This window comes from Lepidochelys olivacea, assembly GCF_965140295.1.
Source record: "Lepidochelys olivacea isolate rLepOli2 genome assembly, chromosome: 4".
NCBI lineage: Eukaryota > Metazoa > Chordata > Testudines > Cheloniidae > Lepidochelys > Lepidochelys olivacea.
In genome coordinates, this window is record NC_140414.1 from 39,417,351 (window position 1) to 39,438,863 (window position 21,513).

The 21,513-nt window shown below is 40.7% G+C and overlaps 1 protein-coding gene across 6 annotated transcripts in view; it reads left to right on the forward strand.

Moving 5' to 3' along the window:
* EGF (epidermal growth factor) overlaps positions 1-21,513 on the forward strand; it is a 109,409-nt gene that overhangs the window by 57,831 nt on the left and 30,065 nt on the right. For 5 of the 6 annotated variants that reach the window (XR_014711241.1, XM_084625645.1, XM_084625644.1 and 2 more), the window contains 9 exons: positions 2,421-2,588; positions 3,536-3,685; positions 5,203-5,361; positions 6,267-6,383; positions 9,660-9,785; positions 10,622-10,744; positions 12,169-12,319; positions 14,815-14,979; positions 18,792-18,894. Coding sequence is in view for 5 of the 6 variants with exons in the window: in XM_084625645.1 (XP_084481771.1) it covers positions 2,421-2,588; positions 3,536-3,685; positions 5,203-5,361; positions 6,267-6,383; positions 9,660-9,785; positions 10,622-10,744; positions 12,169-12,319; positions 14,815-14,979; positions 18,792-18,894 (1,262 nt within the window). In the remaining variant the exon portion in view is untranslated. The remainder of the gene's footprint in view (positions 1-2,420; positions 2,589-3,535; positions 3,686-5,202; positions 5,362-6,266; positions 6,384-9,659; positions 9,786-10,621; positions 10,745-12,168; positions 12,320-14,814; positions 14,980-18,791; positions 18,895-21,513) is intronic. The other variant, XM_084625643.1, reaches the window with a different exon arrangement.

Consider the following 21,513-nt stretch of genomic DNA (forward strand, 5'->3'; position numbering starts at 1 on the left):
CTCTGGTTTATTTGGAGTTTTTTTTGTTAATTGTCTCTGTCTTAAAATGTGTGGTCTGAGAAAGTCTGTGTGAAGTATTGTATGTATATAATTGTATATTATTTTTAAATGACATACTTTGACAAACACTCAGCTGGACCCATGAACATTTTAAGATTAATACATTGTACCCTGGACAAATATAACTTCAAACCTTCCCAACGGTATCTAAATACCTTATACATACTTTGGGTAAGTATGCATTCTTATTGCACGGGTGCCATCTAGTGTCGCTGTAGTTACAGGTCATATGTGAATAATGAGTAGAATGTACGGACATCCAGTGACAGTTGCATGCAAGGCAGATTAGGTTTTCTTAGATCTGTTCCATCATTATGACTGTTTTGTAGTTTGAGTAAAAACAAAGATGTGAGCACCTGTTCTAGGGGACCAACAGTAAAGGTCTCTGTTTATACAGTCCCTATTGTGTTTGGAGATGCATAGTAATGGTACATAGTCCTGCTTCTACATGATTCTTGTAGGATGGATCCTTATTTCTTATTTTTAATTTTATTGGATCATTTCCCACTTTTATTTTTGATTTTTAAGTTGTGGTTAAGTATAAGTGAAAACTGTGAGGGCTAAATTACTGATGTCCCCATTGGGATGGGAGGATTTTGGTCTTCCAAGGGTGCAGGTTATGTGTAATAAAATAATTCACTATTTGGATGAAGACATTATCCAGGATATTGGCTAGTTTCTCAAACTTCATGGAATGAAATAAGAAGAGAATCAGGCCAAGGGAGTAAGCCTGATGTGGAAGACTTCAGGATATATGCTCATGGGATAGAAAAGGATTCCTAAATCCCAAAACAACATTTAAGAAAAAGTAAACAGTCTTGTCCACATAGGAACATTTCTTTGATATAAATTGAAGTGTGAATTGAAACCAATATGGTTATACTGGTTAAAAACCACTGTGTGGACACACTAATTCTGGTATAAAAGTGGCTTTTTTTTTAGTTTAGCTAATGTCACTTGGGAAAGGGGTTAAGCTAAACTGAAAGAAAGACACATTTATCCTGGAATAAGTATCCAAATGTGGGTGGTATAACTGGTAATATGTTTCTCATATAGACAGTGTTTTTCCAGTTGGGCAAAGGCTTACGTGTAAATTGCGTTACTACAGGAAATACCTGTCACTCAACAGGAATACCTGATGCTACAGGCTGATAAAATGGGGCAAATATCCAAACTCTGGCAAGAGTTTAGAGTTCCCTCCAAAAGCAGCTAAAAATATATGCAGGTCCAGTATATATGATCTGTCCGTGTGTGCACTGAGGAGAGGAATACTTGTCTAAATGTATAGGCCCATAGCAACCTAACAATAATCTCTAACTCTGACACCGATACTCAAATAGCCAGAATTAGACAGCATAGATTTCTTTTAAAAATCTATACAACAGTACTTGGCATCCTTAACTCGGAATTGCCATGCTTGTGTTTGGAAATCATCCCCTTATTCCAATTTCAAAATTTAAGCATATGTTCCGTTACCAGTAGAGACCTGCATGGATACAAAATGTATCTCCGTGGATATAAATTGGTACTTGTGAAGCTGCAGGGCTCTGCTGGGAACCACAACAGTGAAAGCAGTAGCCTGTCATGCTGCCGCTCCCAGGAACCAGGGCCTTGTGCTGGCAGCTCCTCTGACGTGGCTGTACTGCTCCCAGCTCCGCCACAACCCCGCCCACTGGGGCAGGCACCAGGCTCACCCGCAGCTGTCTCTGGCCGTGCTATTGCATTGGGCAGGGCTGGGGGCGATACAGATATGCCGGAGGAGCTCTGGGTACAGGGCACTGGCTCCTGAGCGTGGCGGCCTGACAGGCTACTGCTTTTGCTGCTCTGGGTCCCGGTAGCGCCCTGCAGCTCTGCGGATAATGATTTATATCTGCCGATATCTGCATCTGCAAATATAAATTTTGTATCCATGCAAGGCTCGAGTTACCAAGGGAAAAACTGCTACTCTGTGCACTATTTTGAAAATGTAAGGGTTAATTCTAAGCCGTGTAGGTGAATGGTGTAGTATACTGGCTTGTGCGTGTACACACACGCGCACAGCACTGTCCCTCATAGGATGGAATCAAAATGGAATCAGCTGTATCACAACTTTGCATTGGTAGCAGCTAAAAGAGACTCTTGAGAGGCAAGGGCCTGTGCTTTTGGAGTCGGAAGAGCAGGGTGCGACTGCTCATCAACAACCATTCATGGGCACTGATATTTTCCATCATCTACTGATAGATACATAAAAGTGCAAGTCTGGGTATCTCTACGGTATTGCTGTGTTTCTAGAAAGACGTGTGTGGATACTTATTTTGGTTACGTGCTGACTTGTGTAACTTGAACCTGAACTGGCATTGAAGAGTATAATTGCTTTCTAGGCCATCCATTTGATGTAGCAGTATTTGAGGATCACATTTGGTTCTCTGACTGGGCTAAGCCTTCATTAACGAGGGTGGACAAGAAGACCGGCCAAAACAGGGTACGTCTCCGAGGCAGCATGCTGAGACCCTCGTCAGTGGTTGTAGTTCATCCTTTGGCGAAACCAGGTATTCTGCAAAAGTTAAGCAGTCATTCCCTTACGGGCTTCTTTTTATGTTCGCTGCTATTGGTACAATAGACATTTAGAGGAGGGAATGTTCATCTCTGAAATAGAATTTTCAAAAGACTCCACATACACAGTCAGACTGGCTTTTATTAGAGTCATGAGAAAACTGTTGTTTTCTGGAGCTCTGGAACTCATGGGGGCATTAGCGGGTTTGTTTCCAGCTTGGTGTGTAGACTTTGGACATGCAGCTCCCCCATCAATGCTAATAGCTCTTGCATCTCTAAAGCCATGTGCTTCAAGCTAAGAATATAATACTTTCTGTAGCACTAATCTGACCAATTACCATGAGACCACACTCTTGATATCCATCTATCGCCTTTGTGTAGCTTCTTTCTCCTTATACAAATAATAGTGATGTGTAACACCAAAAAGGCACCTGTGGAACCTCTAAGCTTCTTTGGTTTGAGGGCCAAACCATTTGATTTTTCTGCCAGGGACAAACTCCAACCCATTGGAAGAGCTTGCAGGAAACTTCATATTGCATCTACCTTACTGAAGTGAGTTGTCCTATTGATTTAGATAAGACTACTTGTGTAAATAAGACAGTCACAGTTTGACACAGTGCTTACTATCCTCAGCACAGAAGTAAGCCTTATAGAGGATAATAGGGCTCCAGTGTCCAATAATAAAAAGCATTCATAATAGCTGTAAGTATATCTGTGTATGATGGAAAGCATGCAGTTCTGCTTTACTGTCATTAAGGAACACATATACTTTATTGTACACGTCCCATCTTAACCAAAAAAAAGTGCATTCTCTTCTCTGTCAGTTTTAAATTTTTTAACTGCTTCATATCTGCACTGCCAACAAGATAAGATAATTAATAGTTGAGGATTCTCCGAACGTATGGCTGCATCCTGCTAAGGTTCACATATGTCTCTCCCCTAGGGGCAGATCCCTGCCTTCATGAGAACGGAGGTTGTGATCAGATCTGTGAAGACAGATTTGGAGTTGCTCATTGCTCATGTCACAAAGGCTTTATGAAAACCCAAAATGGAAAAACCTGTCAGGCCCTGAATATTCCTGAGACAGCAGCAGGTATCATATTCTTTTAGTCATGAAAAAAAACTTGTCTTCAAAGGATACTATCAAATAATAATGTAATGTATTTTTCTTACTCTTCACAATTTGTGATAGGCTTGTAGACATTTGAAAACAGCATTTATTTCCCTTTTATAGGCATTTTCTTACTGTGTCACTCCCCTGCCTTTCTTCTCTCTCTCTCTCCTTCCCCTCTGGGTTTTGAATGGAAGTCAGCATGTAACCAGTTTGACTCTGCATATAGTTCATGTCTTCATGCAAAACGATTTACACACAATTCCTAACCACATAGATATGTCGTGTTTTGACTTCATGTGTGAGCAGGACTATTACATGACTGTCAGGTTCTAACTGGGTTCTGCAGGGCAGAATTTCCCAAAGTATCTTGACAACTTACCAAAGTGCATTGCACCAGGTGGAAAAACACCAACTCTCTGCTCTGCTCCTGGCATCAACAGCTGAGGCATTTGGGAAAACTGCTTATATTTTTCCAGGAGTGCATTCATACACACTGGTCATGCATTGTGCTACGTGTGGACAAGCCAATATGGTTGGCACACAGTTGAGCTGGAAAAAATGCTGCTTTGTGGTTGCACTGAATCATGTTAGCTGTGCCTGTGTCAGAGCCTGGATATGTGCAATGTTTCTATTAAGGGTAGGAAGGTCCTGTATTTAACAACATATTTCAGCGTAAGGGTTAGAATTCACAACAATTGTCTCCGAAAATTAAGGCTTTTCCTCAGTGAACTTAAAGAAGCAGCTTGACTAACTCAGCCACTAAAAACTTAAGCAAATCTGACATGTTCTATCCTGTAGGGGGGCAATGATTCACATTCATCCAAGTGATTATATTACAGGAGAGAGCAATGTAGGTAAGCATCTCACAAAGCGCTAGTCAATATACTGTAGGCTACAATTCTTTACTATCCCCCTCAGGATGGATCAAAGGTTCTTTGCACCTCTGATTTTTATGATTCTGTGTTCTGATATGGTACCCCCAGACTGAAAAAAGCATCAACTCTCTACTTTTTTCTCCCATACCCCATAAAATACTGGCTTATACAGTCAGGCTCACCTGAACATCCCAGTATCTTGTGAAGGTGAATTGCTGTGCCTTTGAAGTGAATTGCTGTATCATCTCTAGCATTTTTAAAAAGTTTAAAAAATCACGCTCTTTTACACCTCAGTGGATGACCACTGGGGCAGTAACATATGAATCTGACCTCTGTAGTATTGGACCTTGACACACAGACATCAAAGTATGGACCTTCAATGTTGACAAGTGCAATTGGGGAATTAATTTAATTCCTTCCCATTGTCTTTGAGAGAACCAACCACTGAGTGGATTTTAGGCCTGGGGGAACAGGCCAGAATGAGAACAATCTGACTTTTGTTTTAAATAGAAAGCCACAGATTCTGTGACTTGTGAATTACTGATTTATGTATGACTAAAAATCAGAACTTTGATTCAGTAGACTTCAACCATCTGTTCTACTTGTCTTCAACATTTTCAGGGGGTATCTCTGTACAAAAGAAGGCAGCACCACAGAATAAAACAGCAACACTGGAAACCAGATACCAAAGTCCACTGAATAGTAGGACATATGGGGATACTAACAATGGGGAGGAGCTACAGACCCAACACTTGTTGATGGCTGAAATCATGGTGTTTGGTAAGGTCTACAATTTTATGGTTCACAAAGGTCATGGCTGTTGTACTGAAAGTGAAATTCTGAGCTGGATACAAATTGGTTTATTCAACTGGATCAGAGGTGAGTGGTGGAGCTTAGAGGAAGGAGGGATCAATCTGTAATGGTCATGCTGCCTATAAACACCACCAGGGAGAAGAAACAAACATCAAGATTTAGGCATGGATGATATGAAATTAGAAAGTCTAGTCAGAACCAACCAAAGGTGGGATCCAGAGGGGCACTGGATTAAATATGGAGAGAAGGCTTTTGCTTAACAGGAAAACTGTAAATCACAAAGAACTGGATCAGAAAAACCAAAAAGGGATTAACAGCTTTTCTTGCCTAGACACTTTTATCTCAAGTTAATTGCTATGAACGTTTGTACTTTAAAAATCTGTTAGTTTATGAATTGCCACTATGAGGGTCAAATCCTTTCTTCTCATCAGGCATGGGGGAATTGAACTTGTGACTCCCATGTCCCAGGAGAGTGCTCTAACCACTGGGCTAATGGTTATAACAGCGGCCTGGTCTCCTGGCTGGAAAAATTCATTTTGGGTCCAAAAAAATCATGTTAGCTCAACCCCAAATGGATTTTTTTGATTCATCAAAATTTTACACAATTTTGGGATTCAGCCAAATCAGTTATTCACCCAACTCTGATGCATTGTAAGGTTTTGCTTACACTGGGAAAATGAGTGGTTAAACACTGTTTATACCTAGTGTAGACAAAGACAGTTGTGTTTAAAATTGTTAGCTGGTCATTGTTAACCCTAGGGGGCCATGTTTTAAAACTTTCGCTGTACATGCTTTTGTGTAAAAAATCCATTTGCTCCTTTGATTAACTGAACTAGTCAGTGTGGTGGACTTTGATTTTGTTTGTGCTACAGATCGAGATGACTGTGCTGTGTTAGAATGTAATGTCAACGCCCAGTGTGTTCCCCTGGAAGATGGTGCTATGTGTCAGTGTTTGAAAGGATTTATCAGGGAGGGTAAATCATGCTATGGTAAGAGGAAGTATTAAAATGTTCTAGAAAATGATAGAATTGAAAAAGCCGTCTGTCTTTGACATATCCACAGCATGAGCCATCACAGGAAGGTCGACAAGACTGCTGTGTTCAGACACATCATTTCCATTGAAAAGGATAATGAACAGAGACCATGAAATGGAATGGTTAATTATTACATCCATTATTTTCCCTTGAATCATGAGTGTAAATACTATTCATATCAATGAGTAAGACAAATTTGCCGCAGGTGTAACTCTTCTGACTTTAGTGCTCTCAATTCATAAACATTATACCAGGGATGAATTTAGTCTGTTGTGGGAATAGAGAGAGAAACTATGTGCTACAATGCCCTTAGCAATGGAGGATGCAGCAAAAGGCTGAAGAAGCTCTTCTCATGAATATGTGGGAGAGAGAGCTCAAGTGTGTAAGCGGCAGAGTTATCAGACGAGAAGAGAGTTCCCCTTGAACTCAGTGTGGAATGTGAAAGCAAATAGGATCCACTGAACATTCATGCTCATTGTAGTAGCATTAGCGTTCATAGTTTCTGCAGGCTGCAACCACTAAATATGCACACTTTAACCGATGTAAAAGATTAGCAGGAGTGACAGATTCAGACTATGTAATTAGAGATGAGGCCAATAACAGTAGATATGGTAGAGGGTTATAAATAATTAATGCTACAGAGACCTACTTGCCTTTTCACAGAATGCTAGAACAAGGACACATCCAATGAAACTGAAAGACAGCAAAATTGATATGAGGAAATTGTTACACAACACCAACTATCCTAGGGAACTCATTGCCACAGTCTTTTGTTGAGGACAAGGGCTTGGGGGTAATCAAAAACATTTTATGTATTTAAATGGAGAACATCCACAGCAACATCAGCAGGGTAAAAAAAAAAATCATCAGACCTAAATCCTCGTGCTTCCCAGCATAAGCCAATCACTGGCTGCCTGGGGTTGGGGAGACACTTCTCCTCAAGGCATTTCAATTGTTCAGTATGATTTTGTTTTTACCTCCCTCTGAAGCACCTGGAACTGGCCATTCTTACTGACAAAACAACTGTAGATTGTTCTCACCCAGTATTGCAATTCTGTGTTCCTATGACACGTCAGACATTCTATTCAGTAGAGAGCAGAGATAACAAATACAAATTATGGGGGCAATAGAAATACAAGTATAATATATTTATTTATAAAATGCATCTAATTACAAAAAGCTCAAGGCACATAGATATTATAGTTGATGTATAATTTAGCATTGTGGATTCTCTTAAGGTTTAATGGGTCTAATGCAATGTTTATATTGTATAGTTATGGGAGCTCCTCTGCCTGTCTCTTTCTGGTATTAGAATGTGCTCTTGGGTACTCTTGTGATGAGACCAGCTACAGCACAGTGCAGTTAGCCCATTTGTGCACTCGCAGAAACAATAAATAAAAGCACTTTATCTTACCACAAAGATAAAGACAAGGCAGACCTTGGAAATAAAGCACAGGCAATCATTTGACTGTAAAACACCAACGACACTTGCAGCATTATTTTAATAATAATAATTGGGAGGGAGAATAGATATGAAATGTTTGTTTCATTGAACTATTGCACCTTTTTCTCTTAACCCTTGTTTCTCTTTTCAAAGTCTACATTCCACTTCATATCGTGCTTCTGGAGAGCAAGAAAGGAGGCAGTTTTGAGATTAGGTTATACACTCATGATTCAGGGAATTTATTTGTCACTTAAATTAAATGGAAAGCCAGGCACTGCAGATCAGAGGGGAGGCCACGGGTAAAGAGAGAGAGAGAGAGTGTATATGATGCACCCTCATGGGACAGTAGACTTTGAAGCTGAAAATTGCAATTTCAGAGATAAACACATTATCATGCCTGGTTCTACCTACAGCCCTTTTTTGGCACAAATAGAAATTTACTCAAGTATGTTTTTAAGGCAATTTTGCACCACAACTGAGATCAGCAGGGGTGCTCAAGCTTGATACCCCCATGGTATAAAAGAGGGGCTGCTGGCAGAGCATTCTCCACCTTTACTTTAGAATGCTCACCCACTGCCAGTCCAAAATAGTCTTGCACATACTCTGCAAAGCCCACCTGTTTGAGCGGGCTTTGGGGGACGGCTAATGTGTTTGAGGGTGCCTTGGGGGAATGTGTGGTGGTGGGATTTAAATCATACTGATCATATGACATGGGCATCCAGAGCTTTATTTCGGAGTGCCCTTTGGGCTAAAGTTCTTTTTCTTTGAAATAAAAATCAATCAATAAATAAGCCAGGTATTTTCAAGGAAGCCTAAGGGAATTAGGCATCCAGTTGAATGGGGTTTAGGTGGCTAACTTATTCAGGCTTTTTTGAAAACCCCAGCCTCAATTCATGGCCACAAATAAGGACACCTCACACCCCCTGCTCACTCTTCCCAGTACTTTAGAAGCAAAATGATTGCTCTGTACTACAGAGTAAGGCTGATATAAGGCAGCTTACGTCGACCTAATTATGTCAGTTTACACACTCCAGCCTTGCTCCAGCTGATGTAGGTGTCCTATTAAACCGACATCATAATTCCACCTCCACTGGAGGCATAGGCTCATGTCGGGATAGATCAGGGGGATGTAAAGTCCGTGTAGACACTGTGTTACTTACATCGGCTGTTGGCTGTCATTCTTGTCTACTTTCATCCATGGTGAAGCCCTGAAATTGACAAGAAAGCCATGGGGCAGGTGGTGGGCTCCAGCTAGAGCCCAGCTGCCCCGGGCTCCCCATTCCCAGCCAGGCTGCATGCTCCCCGCTCAGAGCCTGTCTTCTCTCAGGCTTCCTGCTCTCAGCCCAGCTGCTGCCTGGGCTCCCCACTTCCAGCCAGGCTGTGCCCTCCTGGGCTCCCCACTCCCAGCCAGGCTGTGCCCAGCCTACTCCCTGCAGGGAGCCCTGGTGCAGCATGGAGGCTCCTGGCTCCACGCTGCTTGGAGTCTGGCTGCCCTCGGGCTCTTGGCTCCCTGCCTCAGCTGGGCCCCTGGTGGGGAGCTGGGAGCCTCGGTGTAGCCGCCAGGCTCCTGTGGGGAATGGGAAGCTAAGAGTCTTGGTGCAATTAGTATGGTGGTTGTAAGTCGACCCAACATAGGTCGATTTATCTTTCTAGTGTAGACGTGCCCCAAGTAAAGGTAACAGGATTGTTTGCGGGTGGGTCTCATACAGTCATTTCTTTTCCATCATTTCAGCATGTTACTCCATGAATAATGCGTCCCTTGGCTCCTAACATTGTTTTTCTCATAGATATTGATGAGTGTGCTCTTAACATGGACCGCTGTAATCGATACCTATCGGACTGTATCAATACCGAAGGTGGCTATGTCTGCAAGTGTCTGGAGGGATACAGTGGAGATGGGCTTCATTGTTATGGTGAGGGGGAGTGTGAGGGTGACAGGGGGAGTGAGAGGCAGTGACAGAATGAATGAGGAAGTAAGAGACGTGTCTAATGATTTGGATCGGCTATGTGTCAAGATGTGAGAGTTGTGTTAAGTGTCTATAATGATCTATCCCACTACTTGGTCGAAAAATGGCATTGGAGTCTGCATACTAATATTAGACTAGTAAGCTCCCCAAGATGGATGACATTTATCATCTCTACTTTTTTGGCTCTTTTCCTACTGTTTGATGTGTGGCAACATCAGCAGCTGATCAATATGCAAAGCCTCTAGTTGCCAATGGATACTTCCCCTTGGTGTTTACACTTTGGTGGCTATGCTGGGGAAAAAATGTGTGAACCAACAGAGATTTATTGGAAATCATTACCATGCATATAAACTAAAGCAGGTATTCAGTGTGTCATAATACTCCTCAAATAATTCTAGGTTAGTTTAATAGGCATGAGCTTCAAGGTGTTGACATTTACACCCTGAGTACATTTAAAGACGTGTTAATAATCAGATCCACTGATCCCACTGTCCTTTAATTTTATCGGTGAAGCTTCTGCCTTCTCTTTCCAGTGGAGGATCTACTGTCCTTCTCCCAACACTGCAATCCTCTGAGGTGCAGGGATGGATAAGCCTACCTGTCCGCCTCTCACAGAGAGCACACTTTCTTGCTCTTTCATCCCACTTGCTGCCAAGAATACTCTGTGGATCGAAGCTCTGCAGCATTCGTCCCAATGCCAGTAGTGCTGAGCCCATTGCTTCCTGTATAGAATGACACTCAGAGGCATTCGTTCTTCTAACTGCAGACTGTTTGGGTGACAGATATCGATGAATGCAAGCTGGGGACACACACGTGTGCAGAAAACACTGTCTGCACCAATACTGAAGGAAACTACACTTGCACTTGCATTAATGGTCTATCTGGAACTGAGGTCAGCTGTGCTGGTGAGTAAAGTTAGTGAATAAGCCAAATAACCTGGTCCCTAAGTAAGGAAGGTCGAGTGCTCCAATAGATGAATCATCCTGGGAAATTCAGAAATTGCTGAATAATGATGTCAGGCAGCCTGTGAATCCAATTAAATTGGTTCTGGATGCTGCTGTTTGCAAATTGCACTTCCCCAAGAAGAGGTGGGCTGAGGAGACCAGATTTTGGTTTTACAAAGCTGGGCATCATGAGTATTTGATTCCATTTGTTGGAAGTATCAACATTCAGGGCCAGCTCTAATTTCTAAATATAATAGCTTACAGCTAATAACCACTATCTTCTTTAAGAGCAGATATAGTTCTTTGTTGGGGGTAATACCATGCCCCTCTTATGAGATGACCTAAGACTCATCATGTCAAGCCATTTTTCAGGTTCTCCAGGGGTTCAGCCTCTCTGCACAGAGACAGCACAAGGTGTTGTGGCTCAGGGGATACAGCACTAGGCTGGGTCTTGAGAGGATTGAGTTCTAGTCCAGTCTCTGCCACTGACCAGCTGTGTGACCTTAGGCAAGTCACTTCATCTCCCTGTGCCTTTGTTTCCTCATCGTAAAATGGGGATAATAATACTGACCTTCTTTGTAAAGTGCTTTGAGATCTATTGGGGGAAAGTGTTGTATAAGAGCTAGATATTATTATTGTTTAAGTCCTACTTAAGCCCTCAACTAGAGTATAAAGAACAGATTTTCAAGAGTGCTCAGCTCAGTCACCAGAATAAGTGGCCAGATTTTCAGCAGAGATGGGTGTGTTGATTGCTAAGCTCTTTTGAAAATCTGGCCATAAGTGTCACAACAGGAGCTGAGCTTCATTGACGTGCCTCAATGGGAGCTGATCTCCTTTGAAAATGTGGCTTTAAGTGAAGCATAGTCGTCGTGCTGGTCCCCTACCTAGAGGTGAATTTTCCTCTTTCTGGTACACTGTCCAGTGACAGAAAGCATTCTACAAAATTCTCCGAGACCTGTCTGTGCAGAAAAATGAAGGAACTTATGACAATGGAAGGTGACCAGCAGATTCTCATGCCCTCTTTGCAAGAATCCGATTTTTCAGCAGTTTAAGCTGTAACCGGGAAATGGTGACATTAAATTATATATGACTTTATGCCTGATTCAGCTATGGAAATAGATAATGTTTTAAAAATCCAAAGCTTAAGTTTGCTCTGGTTGTTTGTGTGGTGGTAATAGAAAAACATCATAAACTGTAGAAACAAAGAAAGTATATATTGTAGTTCCACCTTAACCATGTGCAGATGAGCGAATCACAATCTGTTTATTGGGGTTAAAGAATCTTACTTATTATCTTGCCTGGAAATGCTGAAGCTCTGTACCAAGCAATTTTGCCAGTTTAGCCGACGACTAAGATGTGCATGCATGTGAAATACTGTATTTCAGAATCTGCTATGCCTTCTACCACGAGCACCAGTGATGACAACATTTCCTCTGAACAAGATGGTTTTATGGGCTGCCCTTCTTCATACGAGTCCTATTGTCTTCATGGTGGAGTTTGTATTTATGTTTCAATTCTACAAGACTATGCATGCACGTAAGTATAGACCTTTGTATCATCTGTGCCAATGTATGCCATCCTAGAGATACTGTGATGGGCATTTCCCTCAAGACAAACAATGAAGTATTTTGCCATATATGTTCTCTGTATTTCCTACAACTGTAAGCAGAGCCTGCCCTTTATATTCAGTTGATATAAGTGATGCTCACTGTGTTCCCGAACATTGCAGTTAACAGTAGCATTTGATTTCTTCCTTGAGTGCTTGATTCTTTTGCACATATTTGCTTCAGAGTCTATAGGTACATCTACACTGCACACTCCTGTTGGTGGCATGTGGAGTACACACACTACCTGTCCCCTATAGCATAGAGATACATGGCAGTGAAGACAATGAGCTGAGCAGAATCAGGACACATCTGACCCCTACTCATCCAGGCGGTGCCTCCCCCAGCTACACTGCTGTTTTTAGCAGTGTAGCGTCCTGTTGCCTCTCCAGTGCTGGAATCTTTCCCAGCCGCAAGGAGAGACAACAGCAACAGAGAGAGGCTCCATCAGCTCCCCACTGCCAAGCCTTTGCCTGCTGTCCTCCCCCCGCCACAGCCTTTCACTGGCACATGTAGCTACACGCCACAGTGTGAATGCAGCCTGCTTTTTTCTGCAGTGCGTAGCTACACGTACCCTACACGTGGTCGCTAGAGGTGCAGTGTAGACACAGCCTTTGTAGGGTAACTGGCCAGACCAAGGTGCCCACAGCTTTAAGGAATACCGGATGCATAACCGTTGCTTTTCATTTCTACTCCTACATATGCATTTATATATTCTTGTATGTGTTTTTCAATAATAATACTTAGTTATCCACATCTCTGCCAACTCACGTGTCCTCCTTGGCCTTTCGGCTTCTCCCCGGGTTGGTTTGCTGCAGCCATCTGTGGTGCTCTGTGATGGGAGAGGACACCTCCATCCATGCCCTTTCAGACTAGTACCAGCCTTCAGCACCTCCACTTAGAGACTGAGGGATTTTTGTCTCTTTTGGGGCAGTCTGTGTGAAATTATCAAATACAACGGTCCTCTTAAAAACAAGGGGTTCATTAGAAAAAAGAGAAAATGGTAATAAAACAACAGAAATGGTTTGCATATCAGACCTCATCTGAATCCTTTCCAAAGCCCAAGAAGGCAGGGCTCTCTTTAGAGGGTGTCTATGCAAACACTTAGTTTGTGGAAAGCTGGGCTATACATCTACCTTGGACGAGCCTGATGTGCGCTAAGTCTTCGTGTGGGCCCTGCTGCCGCAGACAGATTATTTGTGTTTAGAACTATATATCATATGGCAGAGGGCTCCCTTTTGAATGATTATTTTTATATTTGCACACTAGATGGCAGTATTCCCTCATTTAGACTGTAGAATTCACATTAAATACAAGAATGTAGTTAGGGGTGAGAGGGGAACTATGTGTTTAGTGATAAATTGCACATACCAAACATAATTTATTTTAATTTGATTCAAATGCTCATATTAGAGAGTGACCCATTTGGCTTGTATGGAATTTATTGCGGTTTTACATCATAAACATATTAGCATTGTTCTAGCTCTAGTGTGTATTTGTCATATCTTGTGACTGAAACAAGGTGCATGGTCTTAATTTAGTAATTAATGTTTGCACAGCATTTGAGATCATCAGTAAAGGGTACTATAGGCCACATCCTACTTGCTTTACTCGTGGGTGGTTCTGTTGACTTCAGTAAGACCAGTTTGGTGAGTGGGATTTGGGTCTACATTATTAACCCTGAAAGAATTTTAAGAATCTAGTTTACTTTTTGCTGTTTATGTTGCATTGTTCCCGTTTTGTATTTCACTCAGCTTGGACAATGAAACTAGATTGGCGAGATTCCCTTTTATTTTTCAGTTTCTAGTCAATTTCATGAACTTTTTTGTGTGTGTCTGGGGTCACAACACTGAAAGGTGATTTTTTTTTAAAAAAAGCAGCAACTGTTCATTTAAAATTTTAAAAGATCCTGCAGATATTTTCTATCCATAAGAGCTTTTGTAATGCCCCTTCTTCTTCTTTCCCCATTGCGTTTAACAACAACAACAACAACAGTTTGAAAATAAAACCAAATGATTCAGCAAGATCTCATTTTCAAACAGTCTTTTATAGGGAAAAACTTGAAACTTACTTGTTGGAAGATGCTACTTTGAAAATCTCAGAGGAACGTTCCCTTATTGAAAATGCCTGTAGAATTTAATAGAAAATAATTTCTTATAATTTTTTAACCACCTCCTAGAATTGAATAAGGTATTAGATCCCTATTATAAAATTCTATAAGATGTTTCTATAAATAACATCTCGCTATTAAATGGTGGTTAGAGAAATTTCTGTAAAACCCTCTTGGTTTATTTAATCCCTGTTAAACTTTCCAAGACTCTTCCATAAGGGTTGCACTTGATGAAGCAACACCAAAGGTGATTCAAACAGTGACATTTTTCTTTTCCACCATTGGTTACTGTGTGTGCTCATTTGCTTTTTTGATAGCTGTGTGACTGGTTACGTGGGGGAGCGCTGTCAGTTCAGCGACTTGGAATGGTGGGAACAGCAGCATATGGAGCAAATAAAGAAGCGGAACATCACAATTGCCGTTTGTATAGTTGTGCTGATCCTGCTGCTCCTCCTGGGATCTCTTGCTGCTTACTGTTACAGGTAAAACTTTCAATCACAAATTTACAACACAACTCTGAGGTACCAAGCAGTTTTTGCATAACTAATGGTGAGGTATAGGGGCTATGCCAGTTTACAGCAGCTGAGGATCTGGCCCCACATGTATTTTGCTCTTTTTTTCTTTTCGGTAATTTATCCTATGAATTATTCACAATCCTTAGGCATCTGAGCTCCACTCCCTTGTTTGCAGTACACACATTGACATTAATGAGAGTTACATGTGTTGAGGGAGAAGAAGAATAGACCCTATTAGGTTTGAAAAGGATCCATAATTTGTATTGACGAGGAAGTTCAGACGCATGCCCTATAATGCATATTTTTCCCCTAAGGTTTCTCTTCGGTACTGCAGAGCTGCAAAGCAATTGGTAGGGCTTTGCCTTTTCTGTGATAGCCATCCTGTGAGGTTGGGCAGGGGCTGTGCCTGAGAATTTTCTTGGCCTGGGAAGATCAGATATGTTCCCCTTTTATCACCAAGGCGCTGCAATGATACATGTAGCAGAGCATGTGGAAGCAGCAGCTTGCCAGGTACTGGAAGCATCAGCAACAGGGATGTGTCTTCTACGGTGTCTCTGTTGGGAAAGTTCTCCCATCAATCTCTAATGCCTCTTAGGGATTGCACAGGGATGGGCTGCCTTTTGGTGAGAAAATGCCCTATAATCAACATGTTATTTATAAACAAACTGTTCCTATAGATGACAGAGGGTCTCAGTCTTACAATATATTGCAGCCCCCAACTTGCCCAGGTGTCACCGGGAACTGAGAAAGCAGGATCAAACTCTAGGAAAGGAAATTCTCATGCAAATACCTGTATCTGTATTTAAGGACCTCATCACCCAACTGTTCTCGGAGGCTATAGTACAATCTTATAGTTTGTACTTGGAGCAAAATACCCAGCAGCCAAATCAAGACACCCTCCTCCTGCATAGATCAAAAAGAAGGAAATAAACCTGCCTACTAGTATGTGTGGGTGTATGTATGCGTGTGTATGTTTTTTAAGATCAGAGTCCATTAAACACAAATAGCCATTGAAGTTAACGTAATTTTTTTCTTATTTAATTATTCATAGTATATTAGACCAAAGAACTGGAAGTGCTGCCATATTTCTTATGTTCTATTGACTGATTTTAGAGTCCTGGATTTAAACCTAATTGCAGGTTGGCCTGTTTTCATGATTTGGGATTCAAAGACAAGTCAGCTGAATTATGTATATAGAATAAATGAACAGAGTGAGGGTTTCTTAACTCTGTGTCTTTAATTGAAGCTGCCATTTTAACAAAGTGAAAAATACAGATGGCTTGAAGGTGCAGGGATATTCACTGATACAGTATATTTTTTTTTCCCTTTTTTTCCTTTTCTTTCGTAGCTGCACTCTGTTAAAAACAAAATCTTTGTCATTTTGCCCTGATTTACTTTTCTTCTTTATCAGATGGTTTGGATCAATACAACTGTTTACCTCAAGAGCAAGTTTTCAGTTATATGCTTGGCTGGCTTTGTACTATAGCTATTACAAGCCCAACTAGATCAAAATGAAACTACTGATCTAAAATCCCTATTTAAGTGGAGCCTAGAAACCAATATTTCGATTGAAATTGCTGTTTTGTTTTTTCTTGTAGCTGAGTATATTTTGAAACATATTGATTACATTCCATGAACCGATTGGTAATACTCGTACTCTCCCCCCATAAAACACAAACTCGTATCTCTTTATAATTGCAAGAATCTAAGGAAAACTATGTTTATTCACCTCCAAAATTTATAATGTAGAAGGCAAAAGAATTGATGCACTGTGTCAATTTGTTTAGTGGATATGGTCAAATAAAACAGAATTATTGTTGTTAATATTTAGCACCTTACATTTTTATACTGCTGCAGCTGGATAAGCCTCATGTCACTTCTTTGAAGCTGGGAGGTATTAATATCCCTATATGACAGGTGAGAAAAAGTGACTTGCCCAAGGTCACAGGGCAAGTCAGTGGCACAGCTGGGATTAGAATTGAGAAGTTCCTGGTTCCAAGATCATGCTCAGTCAACTGGTGTCACTGCCTCTTCAAATTGTTCTCAAAGTTACACATGGAGATCCTCAAACCTGCCTAGTTGTTCTAGCATGTGGTGTTCTGTATGCTTAAAAAATGAACAATAGAATTCAAACAATCCTTTTAACTGGGATAGGCTGTTGTGAGCACATAGTTCCTGTGTGTGAGTTTTGCTGTGGGTCTGAGTCACTTCTGGAACTGTCGGGCACTAGCTCCCTTTGACAGTTGTCCGTAGAGTGCCAAGTGGTTCACATGTGGCTTCATGAAATACTATCTATCTTCCATCCTGTCCCCTGTCAGGGGGATTTTTCTACATTTGATCCTCTTGGAGTCTATCACTCTTGGGGGAGAGTCCTTGGCTTTGGAATTAACTTTCTCCAGCGATACATCAGAGCCTAGGGTGCAGGATGCAGTGCAGGACACCTCCTCTTAGTCTCATGTTTAGTTTCTAGGGTCAGTAGCTACAGGGAGGTACTTACTATCTGTGGTGGTGATGGGTCTGACTTATCTCCACCAGAAGACAATTTTTGGTTTGTATTTAATTTCTATAAATGTGACAAAATATGATAGTTACGGGCATGATACAAATAGCTAATTAACATGTAAAAGAAAGGTGAAATAAAGAGGAAGATTTTCATTTAATCTAATAAAGATCAATTGGTAACTGGCATTAAAAGTAGAGCTTATCAGATGCAGTAACTCGGTTTCCACTAGAATTAATCTGGAGACATCTCCCAAGTTAAGTTTAGGAGAGAGCATGGATGATAGCTAAAGTATTAACTACTCTAGTTAACGTTTATCAGGAGAAAAGCTGTTTGTGTTTTCTAGTAAATGTATTCTGTCTGTGATCCCAATTCAGGAAACCACTTAAGAACCCGCTTAAAATGAAGTAGGTGTTCAAACTCTGTTCCCCAATAGGGATGCTTTTCCGAAATGGGAGTCATAGTCATTTTCAGTCTTATACTACAGTGATCATTGTTCAACTGCTGAAATAGTGCCTTTGAATTGTGAAATTGACCACTTAGATCTGATTACTTGTATCTTTTTTTCTCCTCTTAATATTATTGGCTTTTTTCAGAACTAAACAGTTTTCCTCTTATATAACTATCTCTGGTAGGCTTACTCCAGAAAATGTTTTAGTTCTTAGAATTTTGAGTACTCTAGATTATTAGTAATATTTACTATATGATTTTCTGAACTTTTGTTGATGTCATTCATGGAAAAACAATGAATAAAAAGGAGGGTTGGATTTTCAGAATTGTATACGCTCAAATAACCATGCAAGAATGCATGCATATTTACTTCCCTGACTTGCACACACGACTGGACACACGGTCATAGCATTTGTGCATGCGTAGCCCTGAGTATCTGGCCTTTTAATAAAGGGGGAAAAAGCCAAATTTGTAAATAAACAAATATTACAATAATAAACAATCTTATGTTTGTTTACTATTCCCTCCCAAATCCTTGTTATTTTTATAAACTACATGATACTGAAGGCACACTGTCACAAACATTTTATTACTGTACCTACTACTGTTTGAACCATTCCACTTTTGTCAAGTCAGGACTTTTTAACCACACATCTGTAATTAGTAGTAATGTACTAATTGCTCTGTATGAAAGAAAACAAAATACATTCACTCATTTGTCAGTATTAGCAAAATATTACCCTTCGCCAATAAAATAAAACGTAAAAGTAAAATGGCATCTGTTCCTCCCAGTGACAGTTAATTTGTCGGGGCTTTTGTTCTGTTGCAGAAGTCAGAACTTCTATAAGAAGAACCCATACGCAGAAGCGATAAGAAATGCCAGCAGCAGTGCCGACAGTGAGAACGTGACACCTACTAGCAATAAGCCTCGGGTAACTATATTAATATGGAAGTAGGAAGGATCAAAGGGTATTAGGGATCCACTTGAGATTATCCATCAAATAATTCTCATCTTAACTATATTAAATAACTGCTAGAGTCATCAAATACTTTGCTGTGAACCGTAGTTCATCTTACCTCATTGTTATCCCGCAAAGTTCACAGCTGCCTGAATGTATTGCAACCATTAGCCAGTGTTATTGTTAGCTTTGAACACAACAGTTGGAACTGTGTTCTAAATTAAGGAAATGGCAAAGTGATGACATGGCATATCACTGAGTTATTTTCACAGGAAAGTATGCCCTCCCTGTAAAAGTTTTCTTGGAAGCCAAGTATTCTGCATGCTGGGCGAGATGTCGAACTTTATATTTGGGTTTGATGCAGTTAAATACCTTTGTATCAGAAGCAGGCTTGAAAAGACAAACATCCAATCTATTATGGCAGCTTAGGCGTGAGCGAATATAAAATATTCTTTTAGCCATTTTTTCTTGATGCAGAGGGTCAAATTCTCCTTGTGGTCAGACTTGTCCAAGTCTGTTGAAGTCACTGGGGTTGCACCAGTGTAATAGAGATAATTTGGCCCCATAAAATCTACATTATGGGCTTACGGCACCTTAGAGACTAACAAATTTATTTGAGCATAAGCTTTCGTGAGCTTTCATTGGAAGTGAGCTGTAGCTCACGAAAGCTTATGTTCAAATAAATTGGTTAGTCTCTAAGGTGCCACAAGTACTCCTTTTCTTTTTGCGGATACAGACTAACACGGCTGCTACTCTGAAACCTGTCACTATGAGCTTGATTTTCATTTACACTAAGGCTATTTTATACTGCTCTGACACAGTAACCGAACCTTAAAGTGGTCCTAAATTACACACTTTGCAAATATGGATACACTGACATTTGCTTTAAGACAGCTTTTCACTGCCAGGGTAGTGTAAAGTGGCCTAAAGCCTTATCTACACACACAAGTTATACAGCTTTCCAGTATAATTAAAGCAGTACATTGCCCCCCTGTCTCCCACCTCTCTGCAATGTGGATTCAGCACTCATATAGTGGAATAATTTATTCTTGTATGGGAAAGGCAATAAGCTAGACCAATGTAAGGTAGCTGTATTGCAGTATAACTGTGTCCACATTACAAGTTGTATCAGTATAACTATTTCAGTTAAAAAAAACCTCACATCCCTTACCTACATAGTTATACCATTACAAAAACTGTGTATAGACCAGGCCTTAGTGTAAAAGAGGCTCAGGCCCTAAATGTTTTTTGTTTTGTTTTTTAAATAATTGAGATATTAGGTTTAATTCTAGATTTGATCTTGAATAAAAAGTTCCTATCTTGAAACTATTGCACCAAGTCTCCAAGTCCAGAGCGATTCCATTTACAGGCCTTGCCAGGTTTGTTTGTAAATTAATACCTGTGAGGGGCTGGAAGATTTTAAATAGCATGTAACATGTATCTGCTCTGAAGATTGTTTTAAGCAACAGTAAAATGACATTTTGCAAATGGACTGGACTGAAGGCTGTGTTTGCAAGTGGGTGGCCACTGAAACGTGCGGTTAAACATATGCAAGGCATGTTGAATTGACTTGACCATGGTTGCAGCGTGAAATAATTCTTTAGCTGGTGAGGCCTCGTGCTGCTGTGGACCTTTTATTACCAGCGTTTCAGTTGCTGAGCCAGTCGGCACTTTGTTCCTGCAGGTATCAGATAGCAAATGCGATGAATTTGAGCCATGCTGGCACTTGTTCATGGGCAGAGAAGAAAAACACAGTTTGCAAAGTAGCTGATGTTTGGGAAATCAGAAACATTTGTTGGAATCGAGAAAAGCCTGTTGGTTTGGACTGAGAAAAGCCTGTGTATTAGGTGGCCTCCGGCTGATCAGCACAGCCCTCACCAGCATCTGTCCCTGCAGCTAATATCAACTGATGATGACGTTTGCATTGAGTATGGGGGTAATTAAACAGCTAAACAATGAACTGAGTCAACAGAAACAAATCCGACCTGCCTAATATACATTCTAGTGATGAATTTCACCACCTACGTTCTTCTACTGGGGGTTGTAAAAATATATTTAATAAAGTAATTAATTTCAAATGACTTGTTACTGGCTCAGCAAGTAATCACACTGCCCCACTACTATTACTTTCTCTTAGAAGTAGTAGATTACTTTTGCATCATGCATTTAATTTGCTCAATGATGATGTAGCCATGAGGATTAAGTACCATGGCATCTTCACACATACTTGGCATGGGAACAGCATTATTGCCAAGAAAAGCATTGGACAGTAATCCACTCCTACTATTCACTCGGAATTATAAGCTTTGTGGGTTTTATTTAAAAAGAAAATTCAGTTACTTTCTGGGGCAGAGACTGTCTCTTCAGCTGTGCCTTTATTGCTCCCAGCACAATAGGGCACCAATCCTGGTTAGGGTCTTTGGGTGCTACCAAAGTGTAAATGGTTAATAATATTATTTAATAATGACTTACTTAAATAGTGGGTGGATCATATGCTATGAGAATACATGTAATAAATAATGCTACTGATGCTACCTGGAGCTGTAAACTGTTAATGAAATTCACCCCTTTCTTGGTAAATGGTCCCAGTAA